This window comes from Helicoverpa armigera, chromosome 26 (assembly GCF_030705265.1).
Source record: "Helicoverpa armigera isolate CAAS_96S chromosome 26, ASM3070526v1, whole genome shotgun sequence".
Lineage (NCBI taxonomy): Eukaryota > Metazoa > Arthropoda > Insecta > Lepidoptera > Noctuidae > Helicoverpa > Helicoverpa armigera.
Window position 1 is genome coordinate 5,422,195 of NC_087145.1, and position 12,902 is coordinate 5,435,096.

At 34.7% G+C, this 12,902-nt stretch overlaps 1 protein-coding gene across 17 annotated transcripts in view; it reads left to right on the plus strand.

Moving 5' to 3' along the window:
• LOC110375042 (filamin-A) overlaps positions 1 to 12,902 on the plus strand; it is a 307,158-nt gene that overhangs the window by 289,384 nt on the left and 4,872 nt on the right. For all 17 annotated transcript variants that reach the window (XM_064041774.1, XM_064041777.1, XM_064041782.1 and 14 more), the window contains 5 exons: positions 3,898 to 4,040; positions 4,464 to 4,572; positions 4,924 to 5,088; positions 5,532 to 5,771; positions 11,255 to 11,445. In XM_064041774.1, coding sequence (XP_063897844.1) covers positions 3,898 to 4,040; positions 4,464 to 4,572; positions 4,924 to 5,088; positions 5,532 to 5,771; positions 11,255 to 11,445 — 848 coding nt within the window. The remainder of the gene's footprint in view (positions 1 to 3,897; positions 4,041 to 4,463; positions 4,573 to 4,923; positions 5,089 to 5,531; positions 5,772 to 11,254; positions 11,446 to 12,902) is intronic.

Here is a 12,902-nt window from a genome sequence, read left to right on the forward strand (position 1 = left end):
CATAGATAGGTTTCACTGCCATTGTGGGGTCGATAGCTAAGATCAGATATAGTAATGGGAACTCCTTTACAATTTATAGCAGTAACCTTGTGTTGGAGCTTATTTTATTTTAGGTGATGAGAATTCACTACTAACTTGGGTTAAAGCAGCCATTGCAGAAATGGGATCTTTTATTTTTGAGGGATTAATCACCTAACGAGCCCCAGTTTCAGTTTTTTTTCGAAACCGCCTGACCACTTGTAGCTGTCGAATTGTAACAACGACTTCTAGAGAGTAGGATTCGGGGCTGCTGGCTTTACGTTTCTGGAGCCTTGACAAATGTGTAATTCTATCCCTTTCTTTGTTTTATAAAGTCGGCTTTATTTTATTTTGTTGCATTCTACAAACCAAATCCAACTTCAAACATATAAAAAAGCAACAAGAAAACAAAACCAAGAAAGAAATTAAAAAGATGTTAGGTGCATCGGTCTAGAAGTCGGTGTCTAGAGGATGCATCTATATTTATTTAACCACCGAGATCTAGATCGATGCATATAAACAGTTTTCTTGTTGTTTTTAGAAGTTGATTTTTCTCAGGATTTCCATCATCAGATCCTGACCTGATGACAATGGAAATAAACGGCGGGTATACTATTTCACTACAAAGAAATGATTTCTCAAATCCGTCAAACTTGGTCGTTTAAATTCCCCATTGAAATGAGGAAAATATTTGATGTTTACACCTGATTTTCTCTAGATTCTCATGGTTCACATTGATGCGACTAATGCCATAGTAAATCAGAGTCTTTATCATTATACTGTGCTATCGTGTGCTATTATATGTACTATATATTTCGTTCGTATCCGCCGTGGGTATGGTTTCCATGCTAAGGTGCCCAATAACCTTTGAAAGATTTAAAAATTTTCACAGCAATTGTATTTAAGAAGTGTTTGATATGAACTTCACTTTTTATTCAAAACTTTAATATCTCTACGCGTTCATGTGAAAAAGGGTAGGTAGTAAGTTTATAATTATTAAAAAAATATTTAATGTAATGTAAGCAAAAATAATATTTTAATATTTTATGTAACTTAAAATTTATCATTTTCGCAATTTTTCCTTTATCCGTACTATATAACGTTGCTTCGTGCCGAATTTCAAGATTCTGAGTTCACGGGAAGTACCTTGTAAGTTTTGATTCCCTAGCGTGTGACGGAAATTCGTCTAAGGTGTTGGTAAAACTGCTGTATCTTTTGATCGCGTTAACTTAGAAGTTTGATTTTTTCATTGCTTAAAGTTACAATAGACTTAGGTATTTGGTATAAATTTCAATTTGGTACCTTTATTCGTTCGTAAGAAATAAGGCAGTAAGTTTCATTTTATTAAAATATTTTTATTATATGATATAACAAAAAAAATGTGATTTTCGCAATTTTTCCTATATTTGCATTATATGACAATGCTTCATGCCAAATTTCAAGATTCTGAGTTTACGGGAAGTACCCTGTAGGTTTTGATTCCTTTGCGAGTGTCGAAAATTTGTTGAAAATATCGACATAATCGGTTGTATCTTTTGATTGGCTTGGCTTAGAAGTTTGATATTTTCACAGCTTAAAGGGACAATAGACCCGAGTACTTCATGTGAATTTCAGCTTGATACGTCCACGCGTTCTTAAGATAAAGGGTCTTGACAGACAGACAGACAGACAGACAGACAGACAGACGGACAACAAAGTGATCCTATAAGGGTTCCGTTTTTTCCTTTCGAGGTACGGAACCCTAAAAAACGTTCATTCAAATAGAAGAGTCTTCTTTTTAGGGTTCCGTACCTCAAAAGGAAAAAACGGAACCCTTATAGGATCACTTTGTTGTCCGTCTGTCTGTCTGTCTGTCTGTCTGTCTGTCTGTCTGTCAAGACCCTTTATCTCAAGAACGCGTGGACGTATCAAGCTGAAATTCACATGAAATACTCAGGTCTATTGCCTCTTTAAGCTGTGAAAATATCAAACTTCTAAGCCAAGCCAATCAAAAGATACAGCCGATTATGTCGATATTTTCAACAAATTTTCGACACTCGCAAAGGAATCAAAACCTACAGGATACTTCCCGTAAACTCAGAGTCTTGAAATTTGGCATGAAGCATTGTCATATAATGCAAATACAGGAAAATTTCCGAAAATCTAATTTTTTTAGTTATATAACATTAAAAAAAATATTTTAATAAAATGAAACTTACTACCTTATTTCTCATGAACGAATAAAGGTATCAAATTGAAATTTATACCAAATACTTAGGTCTATTGTCCCTTTAGGTAGTGAAAAAATCAAACTTCTAAGTTAACGCGATCAAAAGATACAGCAGTTATACCGACACCTTAGACGAATTTCCGTCACACGCTAGGGAATCAAAACCTACAAGGTACTTCCCGTGAACTCAGAATCTTGAAATTCGGCAAGAAGCAACGTTATAAAGTACAGATAAAGGAAAAATTGCGAAAATGATAAATTTGAAGTTACATAAAACATTAAAACATCAGGTGTAAACATCAAATATTTTCCTCATTTCAATGGAGAATTTAAACGACCAAGTTTGACGGATTTGAGAAATCATTTCTTTGTAGTGAAAGAGTATACTCGCCTTTTATTTCCATTGTCATCAGGTCAGGATCTGATGATGGAAATCCTGAGAAATCGAGGGCAACTATCAGAAATTGTAGGCATGCATAGGATTAAAACTTGATTCTCAGATGTATGTCTGGTGATACTATCAAACAGTGAAGGTTTAGAGCTTACCTGATGATGGAGACGTGAGAAAGTCGAGAGTACTCCTCAACGGCATGTTTTAGTTACGTCGTGTTTGGGCTCATATTTATTTATTTATTTATCTACATACATTTACCATTACAGGTTACCCCAATGCGATTAGGTCTAGAAGTCGGTGTCTAGAGGATGCATCTATATTTATTTAACTACCGAGATATAGACCGATGCATATAAACAGTTTTCTTGTTGTTTTTTTTTTTTTTTGTAAAAAGTTTTTATTTTTAACTTTTGTGAAAAGTTCTCGTCAATACGAATAAAATAAGCTCAAACACGTGGTAGTTGCAACATACCGTTCAGGAGTTCCCTCGACTCTCTGTAGTCTCCATAATCAAATCAGCTCCAAACCTTTACTGTTTACCAGTACCCTCAAAAATATAGTCACATGTCTGGTTTTGATTCGATGCGTGCCTACAATATTCAAGAGTTGCCCTCGATATCTCAGGGTTTCCAGATCCTCATCAGATCCTGGTCATCCGAATTGGCATCTTCCTTCTTTATGAAAACTCTTTAACAATAAAAACTAGCATTGCAACCTCTACAATCCTCTGAAACTGCTTGTCTTTTATATTTTTCAAACGATCCTGGACAGTCGTCTCCATGGAATTTTAATAAAATATTTATATTCAAAGAAACGTCATACCATTCTCCACGATTTAAAACTACTTTGATTCATGTCCGCCACTTTTTACAAAGCGGGTCAGATATGCCCAATGACCTTTAAGACATAATTAGTTATTTTCAATCAGATTTCTGAATGATGACTATAAAATGTTGTATATAAATAACTTTAATAAAATAACTTTTACAAGGTACTGGCCTACTATTTTAGTTATATTATAAAATAAAAAATATTAACTATTTTGACTCTCACGAAATTACCGTAACTATGATTGTTCTAAACTGAACGGTTGGCGCGAGACTCACTTTTTATCTATACAGGATTTGTACGGAACCCTCGGTGCGCGAGTCCGACTCGCACTTGGCCGGTTTATTTAAGTCTGCTTAAACCTTTAAATTACAAAATTTGCATCTGAAATCCGATTTTGTGAAAAAGTGAAAATTGTTAACCAGTTATTTTATTTTTTACTCGTCAGGTCCCAGCAAGGCTGAGATCCAGTGCGCTGACAGCAAGGATGGAGTCCTGGCCATCAGCTACAAGCCCACTGAGCCGGGATACTACATCGTCAACCTGAAGTTCGCTGATCATCACGTGGAAGGATCTCCCTTCACTGTCAAGGTAAACAACCTAAAAATTTGACATTGAAAAGCGTTTTAAGTAACAAAGTACCTCCCAATTGATGTTGTGAAAATCCAGAATGCATGATTTTGTAAAATTGTATCAAAATGGTCTATTGCTATACAAATAAATTGGAGTATCCAGTTGTAATATTAAAATAACTGTAGGAACATAATGTACCAAAATAACATTATATATTATGTATTTTAAATTTTTGTCCGTACGTATTTGTTTAAAATGGCTGAACCAATTTTGACGGGACATACACTAGTTACACGAGCAAGTTGATCTAGCAAATAGTACAATTATTTACTAACTTACTGTGATTCTGGGAAGTGGTTCCTTTTGGAAGCTACTACTGGAACTAGTCAGTGATGTCATAAAACTTGAAGCAGGTCAATAATGTGATAAACTATTGTGTAGGTGACTGGTGAGGGCAGCAACAGGCAGAGAGAGAAGATCCAGAGGCAGAGAGACCCTGCTCCTCTCACGGAGGTCGGCACCAACTGCAAGCTCACCTTCAAGATGCCTGGTAAGTTTCAAATTCCATAATTATATAAAAAAAATAACATACAAAGCTTTCGTAAAGGCATATTGAAAAGGGAAAAGAAAGAGTTCTTTGAAATTATTTTTCTAAGTTAAGTATTTTTTCTAGTTTCTCAGTTTTAAATAAATAAGTTTTTTTTTTAATTTTAATCATATATTGCACTTTCGCACTAGTAGATTTTATGCTCGGTTTTATTACGCTCGACAAAACAGTTTTCAAGTGTCATCGTCAATAAGCTGAATACTAGTAAAATGAAAAATCTTTTCATAATTTTACCGATACATGATCGTATTTGGACATTAACCTGTGACGCTAATACTCACCTTAACCCCGCAGGTATCACCTCCTTCGACCTGGCAGCTACAGTCACCAGCCCTGGAGGCGTCTCCGAAGACGCTGAGATCCAGGAGGTGGAAGACGGCCTCTACTCCGTCCACTTCGTGCCCAAGGAGTTGGGAGTCCACACCGTGTCTGTCAAGTACAGGGAGATCCATATTCCTGGTGAGATATTCTTTTTTTCTTAATTTAATTCATAATACTTAATTGGAAAAAGGCTAGACAGATGATTATGCCGGCTCTTCATAATATTTACCACAAATTGCGAAAGAAAATCAGATATTTTTTTTTTCATCTTCACGGGAAATGTGATATGCTGATTGAAAAATTCAAACCTAGGAAAGGTTTTTCAAGATATGACGTTAGTTCCTAAGGATATCCATTGGTATAAAATGTTTCGGAATCTGGATTACAAGAACCATTGAACCATATACACAACCATATATTATACATCTATGTATATTATTGTATAGATTTATAGGGTGTCTCTGAAACGTCTTTTCCATCGGACCTGTTCCTGAGATTAGTGCACAAACAAATTTTTCTTCCTTATAATAATTAGCACAGATTTTACTGCTCGACCATTAAATACCTTTATATTTCCACAGGATCACCCTTCCAGTTCACAGTTGGACCTCTCAGAGACTCTGGAGCTCATTTAGTCAAAGCCGGAGGCCCCGGCCTCGAGAGGGGCGAAGCCGGGCGCTTCAACGAGTTCAACGTTTGGACCAGAGAGGCCGGAGCAGGCCAGCTCGCGATCTCCCTGGAGGGACCTAGCAAGGCGGAGATAGACTTCAAGGATAGGAAGGATGGATCCTGTGATGTGTCTTACAAAGTTGAGGAGCCTGGTAAGTAGTGTTTTGTTTTATTATTTCGTGATGGAGGAAAAGTTGATGGTGAAAAGATGAGTTGGGAAAAGGTTAGGCATGATGATGTTGGAAATCTTTTTGATTATTTAACACATAAAATAAAAAAAGTACTGTTACCCAAAAACTTCCAGAAATGGATTTGTCAGCCAGTCTTTACAATTATAGGTATTATGCGATGGTTAAGATGATTCTTTTTTTCATAAGCTTTTGAGTTTTTAATGATTTGGTCAAATATTGATAATTGCGTACAGCGTAGGTTATAAACAAAGATAATACTTTTTTGCAATAATTGACATAACTTGATAAAGTTTTTTTTACATGGTAGCAACTTATTTCTAGAAAACCACTCAAAATAGCCACTCAATAAATCACTCTTGTTTATTTTAAAAACAATTTGAATCCAAATTCAAATATTTTAAATATGCACATCGAACACGCAAAAGAATTCAAATGAAGAACTGAAAGAAACTGTTCAATACATTTAAATACTTGTAGTAACTTTTTAGTGGATGCTATTCAAATATATTTAAACAGAATTTCTTGTTATTTGTATCACCGACCCCCTCCTTTATGTTGCAAAAACAAGTCGACTTCTCTTCATAAATAAACAGTCTTGTATTTCAATTGTTGACCACGCCTACTAAGCAGCCGGCCAATCAGCGTTGAGCGCGGCAAAATTTACTGCAAACCATTTTGACAGTTCGATTTTTAGAGTTCCGTGTTGCGAGGTAAAAAACGGCCGGTGAGTTGTAGGTGTTCCGGTCAGTGTCTAGCGCCGGTTTGTCACCTGTTTTGTTAGTAGTTTATGTGTTGGACCTTACTTCTGACGTTGGAACTATTTTTAAAGCTTTACAGTAGCTATCTTTCTCCTATCAACTGAAAAATACTCAAACAATTCTTTAGAGAAAATTGATGCTTTTCTATTAAAACATTAATTAATCACTTGTTCTGACCTGAAACCGAATGTCCCCCGTACCTTGTTGAAAAAATCTAATAAATGATACCAAATTATTGTAATGATTTAAAATATGTAATACACAACTTATCTAATTTGTAAACCACAAAATTATATTATGTAGACAAATAGAAACAATATGCTTAAAAAAATACCTTACGGAACTCGCAATAAAATCAGATTTCGAACTTGTCCACATATTTTTTCAATTTGTTTTTATTTTTTTCGGCCACTGACCATAGAGGGCGTTCGTTTTTTAAACCTCGATGCTCGAAGCGTTTTCGGCGCATGATTGTACCGATTTACGATAAACCTTTTTGCTAATGAATCTCGTAATTCTTGCGACATTCCTCACTTTTTTGAAGAGTTTTTGTTTATTTCAATGTAGTACCATATTTATAAATAGTTTTGTCCGGCGAAATAGTAAAAGGGTTCAGTAAAACTGGTATTTTTAGTGTATTTATAAATTGTGATTTATTTTTGGATACATAATTGTTGTTCTACATTTTTTTCAATGGAGCTGCTCAATATTTGCACCTTATTTTTATGGTATTTTAAACTTACATTGTGGTATTGACTAATTGATTTCGGTGCCAAAGACTTTCAAGTCCGAAGTATATTTTTTTTTAGACTTGTATGTTGAGAACTCTTTTACCTTTAAAACATTCATCTATTTCTTTCTTTAGAATATTCATCTATTTCTTCTAATAAAACATTAACTTTAAAATTAAACCATTTTCTTTCTTTATAATCTGTAAAAGTATAATATACAGATAATTATATTCGAAAACGTTCGCAGCGGCAGCTTTGTCGGTGATGCGTCGCGTTCGAATTTTAAAAAGTTGCCATTTTTTATCTGTTCTCCTTGTAGAAATAAAAATGGATGCTGTATTGATAATTTAGAAATTTCTCAAAATTCGTCAATGATAACAGCAGGGGTTGCGTTTAAGACAAGTAATTAAAGAGTTCGTTTGTTTCTTTCTTAATTCATTCATTGAATCGTAAAAGAGAAATGTTTTTGGTAAAGCCATTAAGTAAAGCAACAAAGGAGAGAGATCACCTATATAGTTATTATTTCCATTGTTAAAATTAAATTGTGAGACTTACCTTTTCAAACCAACCAAAATGTTCTGAAGAAAATATTTATAACAATAGGCTCATTATAAAAATGACATTATTAGTAATTGAAAACAATAGCTTTCAAAACTTGCTTATTAATTCAATAAAAAGATCCATTCTGCGCATGAAATACCAAAATAATTTTCAATAACATAACAGTGGGCAAAACACAAACGTCTGCCGGCCAAAAAAACAACCAATCACAAAATAACTGTCGCCTAACAAAACTTAAGTCATTATTATTTTGGAATTGTTCAAAATTTTCTAATCGCGATACACTTATGAAGTATCTTGAGACAAAAAGGGACCGCTTCTTTGTCGGGGAGATTCGCCATTTTTTTTGTGTCACAGAATACAATAGAATACGGGACAAATTCAGTTGGAGCCTGCATTCCACCGCTGTGGTGTGTTGAAGCCATTTTAATTGACCGCTCGATGGTAATAATCGTTTAGGAAAAAAACGTTTTTAAAACGTACAAAACGTTGGACGCGTTTTGACGGAATGTAACTTTTGATTCTTTAGGACGAGTTTTTGACCAGCGTTGGGAGCACTGGGCAGTTTTGGATGGCTAGAAAGTTTGTAAAAGTTTCGCGATGACGCAATCCTTGTTTGTAGGTTTTGTGATGGTTTTAGTTTTGAATTAAATTGATGTTTTTACATTTACCGAGGTTTTTAGGGTCCAGTTTACATGGATGATATTATATGATCGTTCCTACAGAATTTATTTCCTTAAAATCCAATCAAATTGTACAATTCGGCTTAGGTAAAGTAAGGTCATCATTATTGCCTTGATCGTGTACATATTAAAGGGAATAATTCATAGGAATAACGCATGACCACAGGAAATAGTGAACAAAATGGGAATTTAAAATTGTAAACGCCAGTTGACATATCAAGGAGCTTTCTTCAACTGTAGCCTATAAACAAGAAATTATAACCGCCTAATTAAAACGGCATAATCTTCTAATCTCTTAGCAATTAACGTTACGAGTTCATTATTAATGCAGTATGCTAATATGACATTTGCAATACAAATATGTTGCCCTTCCCCTTTTAGCTTCACTTAAAACGTCATTAAACGCAGCTGACGTGACTTCCATGTTTGCGTTGTACTATGTCTTTATCTGGCTAGGCATTTCCTTATAAGTTTAATAGCTTTCTAGGAGTATCTGAAATATTTTATATGATTTAAATTAGTATTTGTTTTTCTCCTATAAGCTTGAGCTAGTTTGCTTGTCAGCAACTCTCATGTGAGTTTTTTACAAATCTTTGCCTGGGTGGCTGACTTAACTGGGTGTCTATTATTACGAATGCTTAAGAGTAGAATAGAATTACTGAGTGCTAATTATTAAAGTCATGCGACGGTTTGTCAAATACCCCAGAAGATACAATTTTACTCATGAATAATCTGATTTCAACACCTACACCAGGTTTTTAAGAAACTTAGGTTAGGTTAATCATTCAGTCCATAGCCCATATCATCTAATTTTAGATAGACTATGCTTGTTTGCCACACAATTACACAGTGATAAAAAACCTTTTTTTTTTGTAAAAATACTTCTAACCGCAACAATGGTGACATAATTCCCCTTTTTGCTTTAAAAAATAAACCCAAGTAACGCCACAAGCCACCTGCGAAAAGTTTTATCCGCAAAAAGCAAAAATTCAGTTTTTGTTGAAGCAAAAACTCCTTTAATAAGAAACAGGAGGAAACGGATCGGGCATCGAACCCTTAACATGTCAATACTACTATTTTGCATAGCATACGTCATTATTTGAACCACTGGGTGGTGGGTGGCACTGTTGGTTTAATGTGAGTTTTGTTAACTCTGGTTAGTTAATCTCAGTTCAATAAAGACGCATATTTTTTCTTGTTTCTTTTATGCCTAACAAGCTGAATATATTGTTTGTTTCATGCTGCAAATGCAGGATAAAGGTTTGTAAATATTTTTTTTATAAATTATGCTATATCTTCGCGCAAAGAGGTTCTACTGTTTGCTACAGCGAGTATATCGAACGCAGAAGAAACATTTGAATGACATACATATATATTATATACATTTGAATGACATATATAAGAACATAGAATCACACATTTTACACTAATAAAATCTTGCCTTAAGATCAGAAATTCTTTGGGCTGTACATAAATGTGTAACAAAAGTGTAAGGAATGTTCTAGAAGCCAATACTGTCTGTGAGTCAAGAAGACACTGCTTAAACACATGCCAATTATGAGGAATTATCACTAAGTGGGTTGATGTTAACCTCACGGTTAAATCAGCCCTCCAACTAATTCCCAAACAAAAGGATTGTTTCCCAAATAGTCTACGAACAGTTTTTTTTTCGTCCAATCAGTAAAAACCTTATCGAAAAAAGACCGTTTCGGATGTAAATAAATCTGATGCAACTATATGGCCACCGCGGAGATTCCGTTCATATTGAAAAACAATAACAAAGCGTAAGAAATACATCGATTTCAATGGTTCTGTACGTATATTTTTAGGTTAGATTAATTAAGGGAGTACAAAGTAAATGCTATGATAGCTTAATTTTATTTCAAAGAGATAGTTTTTTTTTATTTTTAACAGACTTTTGAACACAGTTCACGCCAGTCCCATCTCCTCTCATCATACATAGTTTAGACTGAAAACATTTTTACGGTAATCTTACTTATTCGTAAAAGTGTGTGGATTTGGATATATTGAGCATATTGTATAATCTAGCTGTACCGGCTCAATGGATTTTTAGTAGGATTTGTTATTTGGTTGCATAAAGCGGTTACTCTTAACCACACCAGGAGTAGCAGCTAGTTATCTTCAAGGAACCCCAACCGAACGTAGAAAATTTAAATATCTCAAGTCAGTCGCCAAGAATTATTGGATGCATCGTTAGTCCGTTATACAAACCGACATGTACGCCATTTTTTTTTGCCAGAAAACAGATATTTTTTGCCATTTCGTCAGGTTTTTAGGCTGCGACGAATTTTATTATAATATTTGTCGGTGTTTTTGGGTGGTTGGCCATATTAGAATACGATTTGTTTCGATAGTTAATTGGATGTTCCGGTTTTTTGCCGTATTTCTTATGGGATGTTTCCGCATCGGTTTTTTGGGCGTTTGATTTTTGTGACGTGGTATTGAAAGGGTTAAAAGAGGTTTAGAATTTAGTTGGCTTTTGGCGAAATAGAGGTTGGTGAATATAATGAACACGTAGATTAATGAAATGGTATTTAACAGATACCTATCAGCCATGAAGTAGTTCTTTCACACGCGTCTGTAGTGATACCATGGAACGACATTTCAATTGGCCACAAAATCATTATTATCGATTTTATCATCTGACATACTTATACATAACAGCTGTCTAACTATAAACATTTTTCCAGGTGAATACCGCATCGGTCTGAAGTTCAACGAGCAGCACATCCCAGATTCTCCCTTCAAGGTGTACATCTCACCGGCAGTGGGAGACGCTCATCTGCTGGAGGTTGCCCAGTTCCCAGATTCCGCGCAAGTGGACAAGCCCACTCAGTTCTATATCAGGCTCAATGGAGCTAAGGGCAGCTTGGACGGCAGAGTAAGTTTGGAAAACTATTACGTCTTTTATAAAAATTAAACTTAAAATTATAGGAGACTACTGAAAACTGCTTAGGTACTTCAGTTACTACAAGCCCCTTGCTCTCCTACAATGTTAATATTAATACTTTTCTTAGAGTTTATATAAATTACATCCAAAACCTCAATTGTTAGCAATCTATTAATCACCAAAATTTACTTCAAACTCATTTTAACACAGTTTTAAGCAATCATAGCAAACCTTTTTAATTCAATACATCAAAGCATATAACCTTAATTTAAATCATACCTTTATAAACTGCTGCATTCGGCGTATCTTATTAGGTACGATTATTATTGGCAAATTCCTAATCTATGTAAGTTAAAAATAAGTATAACGGTCACTACCATCACTCCCCTTTAAGCCATCAATAAATATTAGATACCTATACAAAATCCCAACTTCCCTTAAACTTTTAAAAATGTATGAAAGACTAGACAATGTCTTGTAATATACCCAGTGGTTCTACCCTCAGGTCAATATGATTTATCGTGAGAACATGACGGCGATGTCCGTCTGTGTCCGTGATTTATGATCGATGGACCACTGTGCAGTACGTGCGTTTATTCCGCGTTTAGAGAGATTTTTTTTGGCAACCGTTGCGTGGATTTGGCGCACTGTGCGTCTTTTTGATTTTGATGTGAATTGAAGTTGTGATTCGTTCTATAGTATTCGTGAAGATACTCCTATATAATCATGCACATTTATGAATTTTAACATTGGTTGTAAATAAATATTTACCAACGTTGTATAAAAGGAAAACTTACTTATTTATCTGCTTCATGGAAGTACTGTAATGCCTAGGAGATGATTTAGGAGGGGTTCATATCTAACAGAATGTACTGAGTTCAATTACATATAATAAAACATATGAAAAGTTGCCTTCTTGCATCTTGTGATTATTTTAACTTTTCTAGGTTAACATTTTTAACTCCATGAAAATTATTTAAAAACATAGTCCAAAATTCAGTAAAAAATAAGGCCAACAATTTCACCACCCAACACAACTAAAACAATATATTCCTGCACAGTGTGTCTAACCCCAAATTTTGGTGGACAAAAAATGTAATAAAACGAACTGACCGCACGTGACCGCGTTGCTGAGAAATAAATCATGTTCGCGCTAATATTTTATAACAGTGTGCTAGGATGAATATTATGCCACCTTATGCCAAGTTGTGCCATAAAAATTAATATGGGGTGAGCAAGTCTGCCTTGAGATGGGTGAACAGTGGAAAAAATGGGTTTTTGATGATTTTGGTGTTTCTTACTTTTGCGATTTTATTTATCTGCAATAACCGTAAGATATATAATAGTTAGAACAAAGTATTTATCATGTCCTCTAGTCATATGTGCATCTTACTTGATGTAATGAATCATATTACGCATATTACGCCTCGCTCCATGTGAACTATTCT